This window comes from Mugil cephalus, chromosome 6 (genome assembly GCF_022458985.1).
Source record: "Mugil cephalus isolate CIBA_MC_2020 chromosome 6, CIBA_Mcephalus_1.1, whole genome shotgun sequence".
NCBI classification, from domain to species: Eukaryota; Metazoa; Chordata; class Actinopteri; order Mugiliformes; family Mugilidae; genus Mugil; species Mugil cephalus.
In genome coordinates, this window is record NC_061775.1 from 42,366 (window position 1) to 63,332 (window position 20,967).

The following is a 20,967-nucleotide window of genomic DNA, read 5'->3' on the forward strand; positions in this document are numbered from 1 at the left end:
TGGGCGATATATCGATATAAAAAAATATATCGATGTATCTTTTAATGAGATGTGGAATTGGACCATATCACATACATCGATATACGTAGTTTAAATTTGCGCTGTGATTTTTGCTCCTGGCAAACTGCTGAGCCGGAGCTTTCTGTGCTGCTCCCCGTGCCCCCACCCCTCATCTTTCACGCACATAGTGGGGAGGGGCTGGAGCAGACACTCCGGCAGTCTTCTAGTGATGAGAACAATCATTCTTTTTACTGTACCGAATCACTTGAATCAGTTCATTCAATGTAAGAAAGAAAGAAACAATTAGTCTTCCTCACCATCTATCACAATCTGTTCTTGTAGCTCTCACCATCGCCAAGAAAACAATCCTAATGAACTGGAAGAACAAACAGTCACTAAACATTTCCCAGTGGTTGAACCTTCTTTCCGATTATATATCATTGGAGAAAATATCTGCTACCCGAAAAAATCAGTTTGCCAAAAAACTCTCCCTGGACTCTCCCTGGATCTCCTGGTGGGCCTTGGCGTTCTGGCTGGCGGGCTCCCTGTCCCCTCCTCTCCCTCCCCTCTGCGGTGCCCTCCTCGCCCCGGCTCCTCCTCCGGCCCCCCCTCCCTTCCGCTGGTGGCTGGGCCCTGAGGGTGCGGGGAGCTGCCTGAATACCACCCTGGTGCTCTGGCCTGCACTGGCTGGTGCTCGCTTGGTCGGTCTGGGGGTGTTGGTCGTCGCTCGCCATGTGCGCTAGGATGTGGCATGCCCCGTGGCTACGGTGGTTCTCTGGTCTTGTCACCCATGCGCCATGGGTGACAAGACCACTACACAAGGTCACTACACTCAATAAAGCTCAACAGGACAGTTCCCAGGGAGGGCTGGTGATGGTCGCATTCACGCACTGAAGTAATAAAGCTTTCAGCTGCAAGAATATAACTGCATCAACCTCATATAATGTTGACACCCTGTGGTGTCCAACTATGCAGACAAATGCAAGAAAAAGAAAAAAAGGTGGGTTTTTAAGTAATCGTTTAATTACAGCAGTTTTAAAAGACACATATCCTGTTAATAAAGATAAGTTTATCTGATTTAATATGGAGGTATTAATTGATGGAAAAACCTCCTTGAGCAACTTAGTTGGGATGGGGTCTAGAAGACAAGTTGATGGTTTAGATGCTTTAATAACTGAAGTGAGCTTAGGAAGATCAATTAGAAAGAAATAATCTAAATATTGACTAAGTCCTTGTAGTATATTATCTTCTTGTTTTTCTCTTCTGTCCCCTTTGCTGTGTTTGGGGTTTGCGAAATGTGTACAAAGTTTAAAGGTCAAAAGGTAATTTACCAGATTCCAGCTCGTAAAACTAACTAGATGTAAGGACAAAGGACAGTTCTCTTTGTTTATGAATGGGGGTTTTTGAGGATGAGTATCATATATAAGGGCTGAACGAGAGAAGGGATTCGACAATTGGCCAGAAGCTCTCTCAGATTCGGCAAGAGTTTTTGACATTGTTCTTTCTTGTATTAAACCTTTTTTCAATGCAAGATAAGACTTGTCAGCGGTGATCACTTCTTTCTTCAGCACATCAATATACAACATCCTACAGAGGTTTCTAATGCCACTGTACTTACATCTTTGACAGCTGGAAGGGTGCTATGAATTTGATCTCTAATGCCAACAATTTTATAATAGCACGGCATAGCATTCTTTTTCAGAGGAGCAACTAGATTTAGAGTTGTACTAAGTGATACTGTCGTGCTGTCAACAAAATAATCTATTTGTGATGGAGTTAGATGGTGGTTGCTGACATCCACATCACTGACATAAGGCGCTGAGGCAAATACTGAAGGAATTATTTCCTTCAGTATTCTGCATCATTAGATAAGTGTCTACCATAATGAAATGTCTTTCCAATTTCTGTGTAATCTCTTATAGTAAATTCAAATGTTACAAGGAAATGATTGGACAACAGAGGGTTATGAGAATATACTGTTAGACCTTCAGTTTCTATGCCATAGGTTAGTACAAGGTCTAGGGTGTGATTGAAACAGTGAGTTGAACCATTTACATTCTGAGAAAAGCCAATTGAGTCTAGTAATGACACAAATGAAGAGCTAAGACTGTCACTGCCAACATCAACATGGATGTTAAAGTCACCTACTATAATGACTGTATCTGTTCTAAGCACTAAATGACTCATGAAACTCAGAGATTTCAGGTAAAAAATCTGAGTAAGGAGAAGGTGGGTGATACACCACAACAAAGAGGATTGGTTTTTGTGTTTTCCAGTCTCGATGAGCAAAACTAAGAGTAAGGCTTTCAAACGAATTAAAGCTTTGCTTAGGTCTAAGATTAATACATAAATCAGAGTGGAAGATTGCTGCCACTCCTCCTCCTTGACCTGTGCCTCAAGGAAGTGTCATTCAATATATTCAGGGGTTCATGAATTATGGCATGCCGTTCAAGAAATTAATCTTTGAATATATTGAATGAACACCTGAATATATTGAATGAAACTTTGAATATATGGAATGAACCCTGAATATACTGAATGAAATTTTGAATATAGTGAATGAATTCAATATATTCAAAGTTTCATTCAATATATTCACTCCTCCTCCTTGACCTGTGCCTCAAGGAAGTGTCATTCAATATATTCAGGGGTTCATGAATTATGGCATGCCGTTCAGGAAATTAATCTTTGAATATACTGAATGAACACCTGAATATATTGAATGAAACTTTGAATATATGGAATGAACCCTGAATATATTGAATGAAATTTTGAATATAGTGAATGAATTCAATATATTCAAAGTTTCATTCAATATATTCAGGGTTCATTCCATATATTTAAAGTTTCATTCAATGTGTGTGTGTGTGTGTGTGTGTGTGTGTGTGTGTGTGTGTGTGTGTGTGTATGTGTGTGTGAGATCCACTCAGATCCACTTTTAAGGAAGCACTCCCTCTTGCATGGGTGAGGTCAAGACAGTATTAAAGGTATGGAAATAGTATAATCTAGGCTTCCCCTTACAACCCTTAAGGTGGTTTGGCAGAAGTCCCAGCACTGATGAGTGCAATTACTCTCTGTGTATTGGAATAGATCAACTCAGATTCTTGTAGTACAACTCATTGTTGATAAATACCCTTCAACATAGGTCTAAAGATCCTGAGGGGAAAAGGAGGAAATTAAGGACATCCTCCTTTAACGTTGTCATCCATATTTTAGTTTAGTTTTCTGTTTGCCGTGTGTACTACGGTGGAAGAGTAGGCTAACCAATTAGCCTGTAGTCTGCAAACTGGTACAGCGTTGCTATGTCTTTGTCTAAGAATCTCTTGACATATTGAAGTATGTAGCCTATCTAGTGCTCCAAGGCTCATGGTTTGAGCTTTTATTGGTTAACCATATGTACTAATGGAGCTTCAAAAGTTGCTATACTACTCTATGTTGAACGGTTGCTGAGGCAACTGTTGCAATGCAGTGTGGGATTTGTAGTATCAAAGGTATGAAAGGGCTGATAGATAATACAATGGGCCTGTTTACCATGTGCTATAGGGTGACAGGGTCGACCCAAATTGGCAATATCAGTTTTGTTCAGCCCGGAGGTATACTTTGTCTCTGACAGCTAAGCCCGTAATAATAACAATAATAATAATAATAATAATAATAATAATAATAATAATAACAATAATAATGATGATGATGATAAGTAAACAAATAAAAGAGCCACATGCAGCCCCCCACCCCAAGGCTGTCATAGCTGGAAATTGTTGTTTCTCAAAATGAAACTTTTTCACTGAAACAAAAAGTCTACTTTAATGTTCAAATAAAAATTAAAATGGAAAATAGGTCTTTTGTGTCTATTTTAAATGTTTTAGATCTTTGAGTTCAGCTCATGAAAAATGGGAGCAAAAACAATAGTGTCTCATTTATATTTTTGTTCAGTGTACATTGTAACGTAATCACAATAACAAGTAATTGTTTAATCCCGAATTTCTTTCTCATTGTGAGCAGTTTTAGTGCTAAATGAGAAACACCCCTTTGTATATATGTTAATAAGGCCTTCAGCCTGTGTATAACCTTTGAAAGAATCAGGAAGAGTGTTACTTCTATTATCTCACCATATAAGGAGTTGTCTTCCGCTTTGCTACAGCTTACTCACAGATTAGGACACATCACACCCTGATATTCCCACATGCTGGAAACCAAATAAAGCTAATTGGCTACACATAGAAACTCACTGACACATGAAAGGCAGTACTCCTCCCCATCGTTCCCCAGGATCTAGGTAGAATAAGGTTACTGTACGTCCCTGAAGTGGGGCTTTTGGTTCTTTTTACTCCTAAGGTGAACTGACCGAAGCCTTAGCGCTGAAATCAATACCTATTCTCTGTGTACCAAATAAATATCGAAAACATGAGAAATTGTCGCGTGATTTGTGCGTAGGAGAACTACCCTTTCCAAACGGTATAAAGATCCTGGGATGAAGGAGAGGAAAATATCTTCCTTCGACAGACATCATGTTAAAAATATACTAAATAAACAAAACATTATGCTGGAAAATGTCCCTGATATAAAGTGAATGCTACACAAGAGAAACATGTTTCTTGAGGGATCTCACCACTCCGTTTCATCATTTTATTAGTAATTCATTAATCCACATCTGCTGTCTTGCAGGATTTTTGGAAATCCTATAAAACAGTTTCCACTTTGCTTATCCCCAACCATTCTGCCATCCTGAGGCGTGACTGCCCCATTTAAATTAGTTAGTTGCTCCCAGTTGACAACCGAATAACGATTAGAAGAGTGCGCTTTTCTGCCAACATAGTGGTGTTGTGAATAACGGGGCACAGTGACGCCAGTTCCCAGAGCTCTATAGACACACTGTAGTCAGGAAGTCCGTATGCAGCCAGGTCTCCATAAAACACAAAATATTCCCTCTGGGTCCTAACAAGTGCACAAAGTTTGTCCATCTTATTTGCTAGAGACCTCACATTCCCCACAAGGACACAGTTTAAATAAAAAAAAAAAAAAAAAAATATATATATATATTTAATTTTAATATAAATATAAATTAAAAAACTTCTTGAATTTCAACAATGTAAAGCCAACAATGGTTCAACAGCACGTAAGTGGTGAATGAAACAGATGTTACCTTCCACAGGAAAAGGTGTTAAAAAATAAAATGGATGAATGGTTATTTGAGGTGTGAAACAACAAGCTGTGCTGTCCTGTGTGCTATTGTGATTCATCTACACATAACACAATCCAAATGTCAATTTTATATTTATAATCCATTTATGTCTATTTATGAGGATGGCCTGAAATTAATTGTAAAACACATTAAACACCGGGATACAGCAACCTGCGGCGGTGCAGTAACGTTGTACCGAGCCAACTTTACTACCACTCGCCGTCTTGTTGGTCTCTATCAACTTTGGGGAAGGCATCTAAATTTCCCTGTCGGAAATGTGTGTGTATGTGTGTGTGTGTGTGTATACTTGTATATGTGTGTGTGTGCATGCGTGTGTGAGTGTCTGTGTCCTCACAAAGATAATCATACAAATGAATATATGTGTGCTCTTGTGAGCTGTTTGAGGCTCAAGACCTGGTTTTAGGGTAAAGGTTACAATTAGTTTATGGTTAGGATTAGGCTAATGATTCGGGTTGAGCACTTAGATCATATGTCAATAAATGTACTCACAAAGACAGCTATATAAACACGTGTGCGTGTGTGTGTAAACGTATGATTGTACTGGGAGGAGCTTTTTCTCAACAAATTCATAAATAGGTGCTTGCAGAAAATACTTAGCCCTTCAGAAATGTCCAGCATGGGTCTGCAGAGAATTTTCACAGGCCTGCTCTTATTTTCAGGTAATGACAAACTACTATTATGTACTCTTGCATTCTTTGTTTCTAGACCAAAGCATGTTTTTTAATAACAATGCCTTGTTATACAAGTATGTTGATGTATCTGGCTATGTATCTTCCAGTCTAGTAAAAACACATTATCTTTCACAAATCAAACCTTGCTTATGAACCATTCATAAGCAAGCCTAGACACCAAGTTTAGCATTTGCTTTACATAGTTTAGCAGCCTTATATCCCTAAATTTCTCAACAGCATTTATGTTACTAAATCATCAGTAAGAGGGGTATTTATTATATTGTCCCTCTCTGGTCAGTGTCTGTATGTTACAGTAAACTGTCTTGTAAAGAAGGCCACAGCGGTCCAACCTATAAATCCATGCAGGAAGTGTTTGACTTACAGTCCTTCAGACCAGCTGTAAACCTCAGCAACCCCACCATAGCCAACATCTCCTTCACTCTGTATGCTGTCCTTGGGGTGGTGAGTTTCTTATTTCGTAATTGAAGAAGCATAACAAGAACATTGCATTTTTAAACAATGTTGCATTTGGACTTGGTTTACCACCACCAGGGTGTGACTGTGTGAGCAAATGAATAATGCATACAATTGTAAGCACTTTGAGCATATAAAATGGAAACTCACCATATAAAACCAATGCATTGTTATTATTAATGTTGTTTTGAATGGTAATAATCAACATTACATGGTATTTGTTTGCTGTACTTCAGAATGAGAAAACTCAGATAGTTACTACTTTCTTGTGGCTGAGACTGGTAAGTAAATGGCATGAAAATACATCATACACTGTAAACTGACATCCTACACTGTAAACTGATCCAGACATGCTATGCAGACAGTATGAACCGAAAAGCAGATGTTGTATGTTCCAAGTCTTAGAAAGGATTATTTCTGATTAATTCCCGGCAGTACTGGCATAATGAGTTCCTGGTTTGGGACCCTGTTGAGTGTGATGGAATCACCAGGATCTCTCTTCCTGTGAAGCAACTCTGGTCTCCAGATATCATTATTTATGAGTTGTAAGTTCAACTGTGAATTATTTTTATGGATGATAATCTTATACACATAAATTTAGGCTATATAAGACTGCAGGGAAATCTGATTAGTTTATAAAATCTGATCTGTTGCTGCACAGTTGCTTGCTGTGATTTAGATTGGGTTAGTGTTTTCAGACATCACCAACCTATCCGCTATAGAATGATGTCAGTAAATTTACAGTAAATTATTTCAGCACTACACATAGAACCCATTATGAGGATCGCAGCGTTCAGCAATCTCAAACTTCACACTTAACCACATGTTGCGCAGCAGACATTTTGAATAATTGCTGTGACAAGCTATAAAAGACAGTTATGATGGACAACCTGAAAAGAAAAGTTGAAGTACGAGTATCATTGCTTATCTTGCACTATTGAAGGATATTGAGAACCACGCGCTGGAGCGTGTTTTCAAAGAGCGTTCTAATACCGCATTCCCAAAAACATACTGATGGATTTATGCCGTGATTTAAAACCCATGTTGGAGCGGGAGACAAAACGCACCAAAGCCATCTCTAGCCATCTTTGGAAAGTGAGAAATTTCAGATCGAAAGTGTGCGTGGGAAAATAATCTCAACATCATTTGATATTTTAAAGTTAATAATTTAACATTTGCATGCTCATCCTTCAGTCTGTTTCAGTTTATTTGCAGTAAAATATTTGTGATGTTGGTCAGATGATCCTTTAATGTATTTATAGATTTGGTATTGTTGAATTTGCAACAATTTTCCTCCAACTCCTCCGGCTCCTCGACCGCTTTCGGGTCTGGAGTGCAGGCAGGACTGGCCCTCTTTCATTGCCATGATTTCGGTGATGGTAAAGAAAATCCCTTCACGCATTCTTAAAGGGGTTTTTGATACCATATAATAATAATAATTCTTGTATTTGGTGGCGTATTATTCATTGTTGAAATATATCCATAAAGAACACAAAACATATGTAACTTCCTGTTTCTTTTATCTCCAACCCTCCTAGTGTGGATGATGATGTTTCCCAAGCATGCCCTTATGTCTACGTCAACCACACAGGTCACATCCGCTGGGACAGGATGTTGCGGCTTGTCTCCGCCTGCAACCTGGAGATCTTCAGTTTTCCTTTTGACGTGCAGAATTGCACATTTACATTTGGCTCCTACATGCACACCAGTAAGATAGAGCTTCGTTACATTTACACAATCACACAAACATGAAAAAAATTAATACAAAATGAGAAGAAAATCAAAATCATCAGGTAAATGATCAGAGTTGCATCTAACTAACTTATTATTGTAGGTCAGCTGATCTATCTTTTCTTCACAGTACGGGATGTAAGGGTCAGTCCAGCCCTGGCCTTTGAGGAGATATCTGGAAATTCAAAACGTTACCTGGAAACCAGTGGAGAGTGGGAGCTGGTGGACATACTGGGAGAGACTTCCATCCTTCAGTTTGGGATCGATGAGTGGGACATCATCACTTTCTGGGTCAGATTTAGCTAAAACAGCAGTTAAGAGAGACTGAAAAAAAAAAAAAGAAAGAAAAGTCAGTGGAAAAATCAAAAAATCTAAAATGAAGAACAGAAATTAACACATAAAAACGATAAATTTATGTTCTCTAGGTGGTCATAAAGCGGCGTCCGGTGCTCTATGTGGTGAACCTGCTGATCCCCAGCTCCTTCCTCATGCTCATTGACATCCTGTCCTTCTACCTGCCTCCCCATAGTGTTGACCGTGCATCTTTCAAAATGACCCTCATCCTGGGCTACACCGTCTTCCTGCTCATCATGAATGACCTGCTGCCTAGCACAGCAAACGGCACTCCCATCATAGGTCAGGGGTGGTGACAAACTCCGCATATTAATAAACTGCAATGTGGGCTTCAAAACTAGGGTCAAACAACAGAAAAAAATCTCAGTACCTTGGAAAAGAAACTATGACATCATGACTATCTCAACTTCTCTTTAAATATGACCTCTATAATGTGTGTACTTTGGTTCCTGTAGGTATCTATTTTTCTGTGTGTCTGGCACTCATGGTCATCAGTCTGCTGGAGACAGTCATCATTACTAATGTCCTCCACCACAGCTCCATGAAGTATCAGGAGGTTCCAAAATGGGTTAGGGTGGTTGTCCTTAAACATATAGCCAACCTCACCTGTTACCGCTGGCAGGATGATGATGATGTCTGCCCCCCCTCTGTATCACAAAATAATAAACCTGAAAGCTCATGTGGCAGCTCAGGCCCATGGATAATCCAACCAGCTTGCCAGGAACCTGAGCAGCCTACACCCATCAACAGGGGTAATAAAACTCTGCTATGCTGTTTCTTTAGCAAAGTGCAGTGGCCTGGTCTGTGGCCTTGAAAATATTTAAGGCAATTTTACATTTCCAAAATATATTTTTTATATGTACTTTATGTCAGCCTAGAAAATGTGTCTCACCTATATCTACCATATATTGAAAAAACAGTGAATTGAAAGGTATGTCCAAAAGTTTTACTATGTCAGTAGTCTTACACTGTTTGAAAATAAATTCAAGCCACTTTTTTGTCTTTACTCCAGAACATCAGTTTATTGAATCTTGCTGCAGCATTGACATTTATAGACTGAAGTAATGTGTAAACTACTGATTAGGAAATCAATACAACTTGCATTATAAAATCATTTATAATTACAAGTTTATAAATTATACATTTTTGGAGACCAAACAATATGAAACTCAGGTGCAGGTATGGATTTGCATAATTCACAGTAGTGTTGACTACATTCCATAAATCTTTTTAAGCTTTAAAAATTTGTGTAGTACAGCTTGTTTTATTTTAGATTAACATGAATTTCCATTCTCCTGCCAGTTGTAGATACTCCACCGGAACTGCGACAGATCTGTCAATACCTAGGAGAACTTCATTCTCATCTCACCTCCCTGCAGAAGGAGAGCAAGCTGCAGGACCTGTGGTGCCATGTAGGATATATCCTTGACGTCCTCCTCTTCCGCATCTACTTGCTGCTAATCTCCTGCTATGCCCTGGTCATCATCTGCATGTGGTGCATCTGGATCAGCCAGTCCTAACTGAAACTGCAGTCAGTTGTGGCTGGGATTCACAAATAACAAAAGTGACAAAAAAATGAAAACATAATTTGTGTTCACATTTCAATGTTTTAGGATAAGGGCTTTATAATATCCATCATCATTATCATCAAGTGATAATATCATTGGTTGTAATGTCTTTCAACAACAAAAATACAAATACAATGGTGTGAAAAATTGTTAGCCTCCTTCCTGATTTCTTAGTTTTTACAGTTTGTCACACCTAAATGTTTCAGATCATCAAACAAATTGAAATATAAGACAAAGATAACACAAATAAACATGAAATGTAGTTTTAAATTAACTACAGTTAAAACATAACTGTGTTATAAGTTCAGTGTCTTTAGCCACACCTTGTTCTCACTCAAGGAATCACTTAAATAGGACAAATCAAATCAATCATCATACCAAGATCCAAAGAAATTCAGGAACAAATGAAAAAAAAAAAGACAATAAAGTTAAAGTCTGGAAAGGTTATAAAACCATTTCCAAAGCTTTGGGACAGTGAACCAAAATGAGAGCCGTTATCCACAAATAGTGAAAACATGGCACAGTGGTGAACCTTCCAAGGAGTGGCCGGGCGATCAAAATTTCCAAAAGGGTACATCGACTCATCCAAGAGGTCATCGAAGACCCCAAAACAACAACTGTAGGCCTCACTTGCCTCAGTTAAGGTCAATGTTCATGACTCCAAAATAAGAAATAGCAAAAATGGCCTCTTTAAGTTTCAAGATGAAAACCACTGCTGAGCAAAAGAACATGAAGGCTTGTCTCACATCGTGATGATCCGAAGACTTTTGGCAAAATACTCTGTAGACTGACGAGACAAAAGTTGAGCCTTTTGGAAGGTGTATGTCCCATTACATCCGGCATAAAAGTAACACTGCATTTCAGAAAAAGAACATCATACCTACAATGAAAAAAATTTGGAGTGAGATTTACTTAAAAAAAAAAGCTAGGCAAGTTTTCCCACACATAAAGTGCTTGTAATCTTTACTCAGGCTATTTGTAAGTAATATTTACTTACTAGAACCACTTATTTTGTATGAAAAATAAGTAGAAAGTAAATTGCACTGACAATACTCACCTATAGATTGTAACTTCCATATTACCATTGCATCTAATTACAAAACCCAAGTAAATGTTGCTTTTCTTTGTTGTATTCTATATATGTAATTAAGTAATATTTATTATGAATGTATTAGTTAACATTAATCAAATTAAGCAAATATTTTTACTATTCTATTAAAACAATTCAATATTTTCCAAAAACAAATATTTGCATCAAGATTTTGAAAAAACAATATTTGAGTTCTATAGTGGATTTTTGAAAAAACACTTTTAATAATTTCACATTTGAAATAGTATAGATATATTTAAAAATTATCTACATAACATTACAACCACAAACACGTGGCTATAAAACTTCTTTCTAGCAAATTTCAAAACAGTGCATATATACATATACATAAGAGTACATACATCAAGGGAGTTCAGAGACTGTAATTAAGCTCAAAAGTAAAGCAGTGTAGAATTTGAAAAAATAAATGCAGAATGACAAAGCACCAACTGACACATCCATCTCCTGTTGTGGCACCTGAAACATCTCATCTTCCATACCGCTTCATCCTCACTAGGGTATATTGCATATGTGGATTATGAGAAGTTCACTTGCTCCTTAAGCTTTTCCTCTGCATTGTCATAGTCATTCATCTCTATCTGCTGGTACATGGTTTGGGTTATGATGATCTCAGTCCAGCACTGTATGTGTCAGGTAGGAGAAGGTGGTGAAATGAGGACCCAGATATAGGACTATTGATGAGGCACGGAAATCAAACAAAAAGTATTTAATAACAAACAAAAGGCACTGCAAGCATGGCAGGAAAATCCAAAAATCAAAAGAAATCATTAACATGACATGGAGACATGGAGACATGGCGTGAAGACATTAAAACGACACAACAAGGAACAAAGGGAAAAGAAGGGCTATATATACACACAAGAGGGCTCAGGGCTGACAAGACACAGGTGAGACGCATGAGGATAATCAACACAGGTGAGACCGATAAGCAATCAAGGGACACACAAGAAAGCACATGACAGGATATCCAGAACTTAACAAAATAAAACAGGAAACACAACATGACACAGACAGATAACCACAAGGAGACATGACAGACAGGAAACTAGGAAACTTGGCAAAATAAAACAGGAAACACAAAGCATGATTCACAAAATAAAAGACAGACATAAACCATGACAGTACGAGTCCTCTGATGCAAGGGACACAGCATCATTCACTGAATGCCATTAGAGCTGGGGCCACTGCAACAGAAACTACAAGAGAAGATATGACCCCACTCCACCTACCAAACTATGACTCTTTGAGATTCTTAAACGAATCATCTATTTCTGTGTTCTCAGCCAATTCTTCAGAAAGAGCCATCAGCCCCTCCAAGACTCTGGTGATGCTTCCATCTGGAAAAGTGTTATTAGGAATGAAATTACAACAAAACACTCCAAACATTTGACATACATCTCCTCTTTCAGTAATAAACATGTCCAAAACCACTCTATTTTGTTATGCCATAAGAGAAGTTGGAGCAAATTGTTCAGCTATGCCTCTCATACCATCTTGTGTTGTGATTTATTAATCTCTGTTGGTTATAATACAAGTAATTAATCCAATCAACTTCTTTGTTTATTGTAGACCACCAGAAAAGAATGACTTAAAACCAGCTATCAATTGATAACATGCCTTAAACTTAACAGGAACACCTCTTGGTACACCAATAGCATCAATGTACACTCTGTTATCAAAAGTACCTCCTGGCTGAGCCCTTCCTGAATGGTAGTATGCCCTGTGTGGTTGTCTGTCATGGAGAATGGCTGAGAGATTCTTAAAATCTCCTACACTGAAAAAACGAGAAACACCAGGTCTTTGAAGCAACAAAAATAAAGTTAATAGATGCAACACAATTCATTTACATCCCTTTAGTGAACATGATTTAATCAACTAAAGTTATGTTGATTATATAGAATGTTGAATGTACGAATTTCTTACGCGTTGAATGAAAATGACGTAGAATGTTGGTTGTTTCCCCCGCAAAGGTTGAAGAATGTGCTGTTTGGGAAGAGGCCACATATTGAGTAAGTAAATTCATCAAATTAATATATGCTCATTTAGTGATAGGTGTCAGACAACAGGCTATTTTGTTTATATATGCGTGTGTGTGTGTTCTTGTACTGCAATATTTCTGAGAACCAGTTTAAGTTTAAGTAACAGATTGAGGACATTTGTGAAAAGTGAGGACATTTTGGGCGGTCCTCAGGTTTTTGGCTGTTTTGAAGGTTAAAACACAGTTTTAGGGTTAGGGTAAGGCATTTAGTTGAGATGGTTAGGGTTAGGGTAAGGGGCTAAGGAATGCATTATGCCAATGAGTGTCCTCGCAAAGATGGCCATTCAAGAATGTGAGTGCACGTGTGTGTGTGCTTGTGTAACGTAGAGTGTACATTACTTGTCCAGTCGGCCTCTTGTTGGGATTTTTAGACCTGGAGTTTGGCCGTTGGGGTTCAGGATTGGCGAATATGAGCCTTGAGTGTTTTACTTTTATTTATTTTTGCCATCTGTGGAGGCAGCATCGCACCACTTCCCTGTCCTTTGTGTTGAAGCAATATCGGAAGTGAAGTTGGGTCCTTCAATTCAATTCAATTCAGTTTTATTTATATAGCGCAAATAACAATTGTCTGAAGATGCTTTACAAAAACTGGCCCGCAACCTCCAGAGCAAGCCTGAGGGCGACGATGGCAAGGAAAAACTCCCTTTTAACAGGAAGAAACCTTGAGTAGAACCCAGCTCATATGGAGGGACCCATCTGCCGAAGGTCACCTGGGTAGAGACAGAGGAGAGGGAGAAAAAAGAAGAACAGGAGAAACAAGATAAACAAACGTCTGTCATAGATACATACATCAAGCTGAAGGAAAAATGTAGGATCTAATAATATAACACATAGCTGATGATCTTATGTGACAGTTTGTGAGTATAACGGGAACCATGGGCAGGTTGGTGAATTGTTCATCTGGTAGGAGTGGACCGCTGGAGGAGGCCATGAAGACTGGGGCAGATGTAGTTTATGGAGCTCCACAGGTCTGATACACAGCACTCCAGACCATGGAGACTGGGCTGGTTGATGAGGCCACAGCAGCAGATGTAGCTTAGAACTCCACAGGTCAGATATTCAGCACTCCAGACCAGAGACATAGAGGATCTTTTGACCTTGTCATCTCAAAAGGACTTAACATTACAATGCCTCTTGTTGTGGATGTAGCTTTTTCTGATCACTGTTGCAATTATTTTGATGTTTCTGCTTTCCCTGTATAACGTAACAGCTCTCAATTACTCAAAAGACGCATAATTAATGACAATACTATCAAAGCTTTCAGAAGAATGTAAAAGAGATGTCGCTATCCACAATATCTTCAACTGGGGACCTTGTGGACAACTTCAACTCAAAAATACAAAGTGTCTTTGACAAAATTGCACCATTCAAAACTAAATATGTAAAAAAACAAAAGGCTCCCTGGAGAAAAGGAGTGGACATCAGATGCTCAAAGAGAAAGTGTCGTCAGGCAGAGCGACAGTGGAGAAAAACAAGACTTCAGGTTCACAATGACATTTATAAGAATAAACTGAATGACTATAACAAAGCAATCAAACAGGCTAGACAATCATTCTTTTCTAAAATTATCAATGAAAATATAAATAATAGTAAAGTGCTTTTCTCCACTGTTGATAGACTTGTTAACCCACCATCCACCATTCCCTCTGAAATGATGTCCTCAGAAAAATGTGATCAATTTGCTTCTTTCTTTAATAACAAAATCATTTCTATTAGACAAAACATTGGTGCCCTTAAATCTAGCACTGAACTCACCATTCCTTTCTCCAGGAACTCCACCTGTGCCATGTCTCACTTCAACTGTCTAGATCTGACAGAACTTGACAATATTGTTGGTCAGCTCAGGTCCTCGACCTGCTGCCTGGATCCTCTCCCAACTCCATTTTTCAAAACCGTCTTTAACTCCCTAGCACCAGAGGTTCTACATATCATTAACTGGTCTCTTCAGTCAGGTATATTTCCCACGTCACTAAAAACAGCTGTCATCAAACCACTTCTGAAGAAGAACAATCTGGATCAAAGTGTCATTGCAAATTATAGGCCCATCTCCAACTTACCATTCCTAAGCAAAATACTTGAAAAAACAGTTTACATTCAGCTCAAGAATTATCTGGCATCAAATAACCATTTAGACACTTATCAGTCTGGTTTTCGTCCCCACCATAGCACAGAAACGGCACTTATTAAAATTTGAAATGATCTACGTATAAACACAGACTCCAAAAAAAATCTCAAATCTTGTTCTACTTGATCTTAGCTAAGCGTTTGACACCGTTGACCACAAAAATTTATTGGAAAGGCTTGAAAGGTGGGTTGGCTTGTCCGGCCCAGTTCTAAATTGGTTCAGAACCTACCTTTATGATCGACAGTTTTATGTCTCCATTTGTGAATTCAATTCAAACAAAATGAACATTACATGTGGGGTACCTCAAGGGTCAATTCTTGGACCACTGCTATTCAATCTCTACATGCTCCCACTCTCTCATGTCATACGCAAACATAATCTTAGTTACCATAATTATGCAGATGATTCACAACTTTACATTTCACCCAGATGACCTATCACCGGTAATATCCCTCACTCAGTGTATCAAAGATATTAATCAATGGATGTCAGAAAACTTTTTACAACTAAACAAAGACAAAACAGAAATAATCATCTTTGGTGCACAGGCTCAGACACTGAAATCGCAGAACATCTCAACTCTCTCTCTCTTCATAGCAAAACTGAAGCAAGGAATCTGGGCGTAATTATCGACAGCAATCTAAATTTCAGAAGTCATATCAATCACATTACAAGATCATCTTTTTATCATCTCAAAAATATCTCCAAATTGAGGTGCTTCCTGTCAAAATCAGAATCGGAAAAATTAATCCACGCATTTATAACAAGTAGATTAGATTACTGTAATGGTTTATTCACTGGACTTCCAAATTCAAGTATTAGGAGGTTACAACTAATTCAAAGTGCAGCTGCACGTATTCTGACCGGTACCAAAACATATCAACACATCACACTTGTTCTTAAATCTTTGCACTGGTTACCTGTTAGAACAAGAATCGATTTCAAAATACTGCTCCTGGTCTAAAAAAGTACTACATGGTCTTGCACCTCGGTACATCACAGATATGCTCATCACTTATACCCCAGCAAGAACCCTTCGGTCAACAGGCAGTGGCAATTTACTCATCCCTCGCACCAGATCCAAAGAAGGGGAGGAAGCTTTTAGTGTATATGCCCCACAAAAATGGAACACCTTGCCTGACACAGTTGGACATGCCACATCAGTAGCCATCTTTAAAACAGATTAAAAACCTATCTTTTTTTCAACAGCATTCTGCTGAGCTGTGTGTGTGCGTGTGTGCATGTGTGGTTGTGTGAGTTTAAGTGTGTATGTGGTGAAAATGTTTGTATTGTAACTATGTATACCTCTTGTAAAGCACATTGAGTCTGTCTTGTGCATGAAATGTGCTTTATAAATAAAATTGAATTGAATTGAACTGAATAAGATATCAGAGGACAGGAGTCAGAGAAGAGAGAGGAGAGGACATGTCCTCAGTGCATCGTCCCCCTACAGCCTAGGCCTAAAGCAGACCTAGGCCTTTAGTAGACTTCAATCGTTGGTGTTAGCTAAGTAACTTTAGCCACTATGGCTGCTATTGCACTTGAATTTACCTATTTGTTGTGACGGAGGCAGATGAAGTTCTTCTGCATAAAGACGTAGAATATCTGATTCAACTCTTCATTCTCGGAGCTAATACTAATACTGCTATCCACTGAGTTCTCCTTCTAATTCTAAACATTTTGTTTCATAGGTCACAGAATACACAATCAAATTGTTTATAGTGTTAAGTGCTGTTTCATTTCTCTTCTTTTTTCTTTACCCTACATTTTGAGGTTAATTTCCCAAAATAATTGAAGTGTTTCAGTTATCGATAGAAAATATCAGTTATTTGTTTGTCATTTTATTACAATTAAAATGTAACTTGGTATTATTTATTGGTAATTTGTTTGTTTTGAATTTATTTTTTAGTTGAATTATATTTAAAGATCAAGGAAATCCACTGTTAAAAGCCTAGGTTAACTAAATAAATCACTAGATGCATGAAGTCATGATGTCAGTGTTCTCTCTTAGTATCATCTACTAATATCACAATATATTTTGATATTGATTTATTCTTTTCTCAACATGGCTTGGTTAATAAGTCTTTATTTTCCTACGTTTACCTATCTGTGTTTCCAATAGCGCATGGATGAAGTCGCCATACCTGAAGCCACTGAACTGTGGATGTTCTTAAAGAGCGTGCTTCAAATGATGAACCAGTTTTTCTTCTGACTTGGCACAGCATTCATCCTTGGTCCACTGCAAGCGGTGAAAGTTGATATACCAATGTTAGGACGATGCATCATCAATATGTATTGTGAATTTATTGCAGTTGATGCAGAAAAATGATTTTGTTTTAAATCTCATTCTAAAACAGTTTTTTGCATAGTGCGCATTTGTGTTTGAATCCTGTGGTTTGCAATGTCCAGTCAATACAATTGCCATACTAAACAATCAAAATGCGCTTGTCAAATGTATGTACTATTAAGTTTAATAAGAACAAGTTGGTACTGAACTCTGACTCTTTGCCTTTTTTGTTAAAGTAACATAATGCAATTGAAATATTTTAGTTTGACAAGTAATAACTACACTGTAAAAAAATAATATAATATAACAGAACTTTACTGTTTATTTGTTACAGACTATTTCTGTATTTTAAAAATACAGAAACAATATGGACAATCAACGAAAAAGACTGCGATTTTACATATCAAATGTAAAATAACACGAAATCACTGTAACTGTGAAAGTACGTGTGAAAACATGATATTTATGTTCTTTTACAAAAAAACATTAGAAATACAGATATCATAATTTTACAAATACCTGTCTGTTATTTAATGGAATAAACTGTAAAATTCAAGAAAACTTACATTTTAACAGTTAATTTTTTTAACATTTTACTGCTGCAAAGTCTCCCTGCACAAACACAAAAGACAAAAACGTGAACGCGACATGTCATTGGAGTGCGTGCTTTGAAAAGCGCGGGTCCCGTTTGGATTGGTCGACAGTAACAGTTGGAGAAGAAGAAAAAGAAGAAGAAGACATGCCATTGGCTGTTGGGACACTGAACATCCATCTTTGACGTTACGCTTAACAATGTCAACAACCACCACGCAGCTGTTCCCGTTTGGTCACAGAAACTTGGAGCAAACAGCAGCTAATGTCGAGGGTGGAGGAAGGACGAAGGCAGAAGGCAAGTATCAAACTGAAGCTTAGTGGTATTAGCTTTATTTACCACCATGCATCTGACTTTACTCAGTCGACAAAACCAATCCGCTAGCATGTCGTCAACTGAAATGTTAGCTAACTACAATGACAAAAGTATGGCCGGCGACGGCGTCTTCACGTGGCGTCTGCCAGTGTTAGTCATAGATATATATCTATGAGTGTTAGTAGTCAGCCAGACCAACCACTTTTTATTTTATTTACACTAACGTTAGCTTAGCATTTAACAGTGAGTCATTACGTTTACTTTTGTGAACTGACTGACAGAGGCGGAGAGAAAGAGGAACAACATTTGTTTAGAGCTGCAACAATGAACAATAATCGATAATTAACCCTCTTCTACATTTTCACAAATTTTTTGGCCATAATTTTTACTGCTTGCCTTGAAATGGCATGATTTCTGGCTAGGATAGGAAGTTGGATTTTATGGAACGTGTCAAAATGTCAAAGTCTTCTTTCCACGCAGACTGCTCCTACTCCTCCACTTGCAGGTGTCGCTAATAAGCCATTTTAAGTGGATTTTCTTCCAAAGAAGAGAGAACAAATGTTTTATAAATGATACTGAGATTTGGTAATGGTTTATTTCAACCAGTTACTCCTTCTTAAAACTAATATTTTCATCTTCCTCTTGCCTCTCACAACTATAAGGAGGAGCGATCTACTCTGCCTTTTTCAAGGTTTTTCAAATTTTAATTTTGGTGCAACACTTGTCAGTGGTCAACATGAAATTCAAAACAATACTGAAAAATATGGAAAGGATAAGCTAACGATCATCTTCTAGTTTATTGAGGGGAGATCTGCTAACACAGTTTGGATCAACTTTTTCACAACCAATAGCATTTATTTTGATTTTGGCAAATTTCGTGATTCATCTTTTTTTTTTCTTTTTCTCTGCAGATAAGTGGTGAGAGTTGATTTCATGGCATAAACTGGTGGTTAAGAACTCCACTCCTTTCCACAGTAGGAGAAACCTTAGTCAAAGAACCCAATGTTGAGCAGCTACCGAGATGCAGTGGAAGGCACTCAGTACAAAAAGGGTCTTTCTGTGTTTAAACCAAGGTGAGGCACTTGAATTCAGACGGATTCAGCTCATGCTTGTGATGCAGGACCAGCATGTATACTTTATTGTTACACCTCATGATGTGTCCTATGTGCCAGCATTTGCATTGTATGAAGTGAAACAAGCATGAAATGTTGGAAGCCTGAGCAGAAACTAGATTATTACCATTTGCATGTGTACAAGCTTTGTGGGACAAGAGTAATTTCACTCAAGCATAGCACTGTTGACTCTGAGTCATCTGGAGTTTGAAAGATTAAAATCCGCTTCTGTCTTTCATCAAATCAGTGCCTAAACTGAGAGACCCTGAGCATTTGCTGGAGCATCTGCAATGTGTAGGACTTGAGGACCTGAGCTACAAGCAGGAGAGTGACCTCCTTTCTGCCCTCAGACCAGTTGAAGCCAGGAAACGTCTGTCACTGCTCAAAAAGACAAGTATGTGTTTCAGTTTGTACAGAATAAACCTTCACATTAAAAAAATGTGCATAGTTAAAATCTACTTATTAGGTCCACCTGTACTAATCAATGCAGTCCAATACAGCAGTTCTACTATGAATTATACTTCAAAGAATCTTCTCTACATTTTTGTTGATGTTTTGAAAAAGGCGATGACTATACACTACACCTTGTTCATCATTGATTTCATAGTGGGTCTCAGTGGTGGTGTACTGCATTATATTGAGAAATGAACATTTTAAAATATATCAATGGCTACTGAGGATAGAATTATGTAAGGTAATAATATACCCACATTGAGCTATGTTATGTCTGTGTTTAAATATTACTACTATCTGTCCTTTAATAAGGCCAACAACATGTCTTGGACAGTCCTCCAAGCAGCCAGAGCAACCAACAGTTGAGCAGAGCCAGTACCAGTACAAGTCCAGTAACACAGTCTGATGAGATGCCCCTCTCTGGTGAGTACATGCATCTGTTGCACACAATTACTCTTTTGGGTTAGATGGGCTGAAAAATAATACAATCTACCTGTAACTTAGTGTAATATAGTACAACCAGCAGCAGTGCATTGACAGTGTGCTTATAAATCAGTATCATCAGTTGGGTCTATCTTCTCTAGATTCTGATTCGGTAGCAAATGACACACAACTAATGATGGGATGGGATTATGGGATGAACACAGGATACTTTATCACAATGTTCAGAAAAAAATTACTTTTGTATCCAGCAGTAGCAATAGTTCCCCCAACAACAATATGTTGTTCATTTAGTTCCCATGTGTAGTCAGTCTGGCGTGTGTTTTCTTTGTAGTGTGTTATGTTGAGATCTTGCAAGCTTGTCTGTCCCAAAGCAACGGTGTCATCTATAGTGGGACTCGTGTGACTGCTGTGGTGTTGGAAAAGGCTGTATCTTCTTGCACCTTTATTCTGGTCCTGCCTCTTAAACTGTTATTAGCTGTTATTATTTAA

The 20,967-nt window shown here is 38.1% G+C and overlaps 1 protein-coding gene across 2 annotated transcripts; it reads left to right on the forward strand.

The window, feature by feature from the left end:
• Positions 1-5,749: 5,749 nt before the first annotated feature.
• LOC125009500 (5-hydroxytryptamine receptor 3A) lies at positions 5,750-10,171 on the forward strand. 2 transcript variants are annotated; one of them, XM_047587519.1, is made up of 9 exons: positions 5,750-5,862; positions 6,173-6,336; positions 6,585-6,629; positions 6,784-6,893; positions 7,887-8,056; positions 8,210-8,370; positions 8,505-8,715; positions 8,889-9,185; positions 9,736-10,170. In XM_047587519.1, the coding sequence occupies exons 1-9, from the start codon at positions 5,811-5,813 to the stop codon at positions 9,951-9,953; spliced, it is 1,428 nt and encodes a 475-aa protein (XP_047443475.1). In that variant the 5' UTR covers positions 5,750-5,810; the 3' UTR covers positions 9,954-10,170. The 2 variants fall into 2 exon arrangements, with proteins under 2 accessions (XP_047443475.1, XP_047443476.1); XM_047587520.1 differs by lacking the exon at positions 6,585-6,629 and having other exon boundaries at positions 9,736-10,171.
• The last annotated feature ends 10,796 nt before the right edge of the window (positions 10,172-20,967 follow it).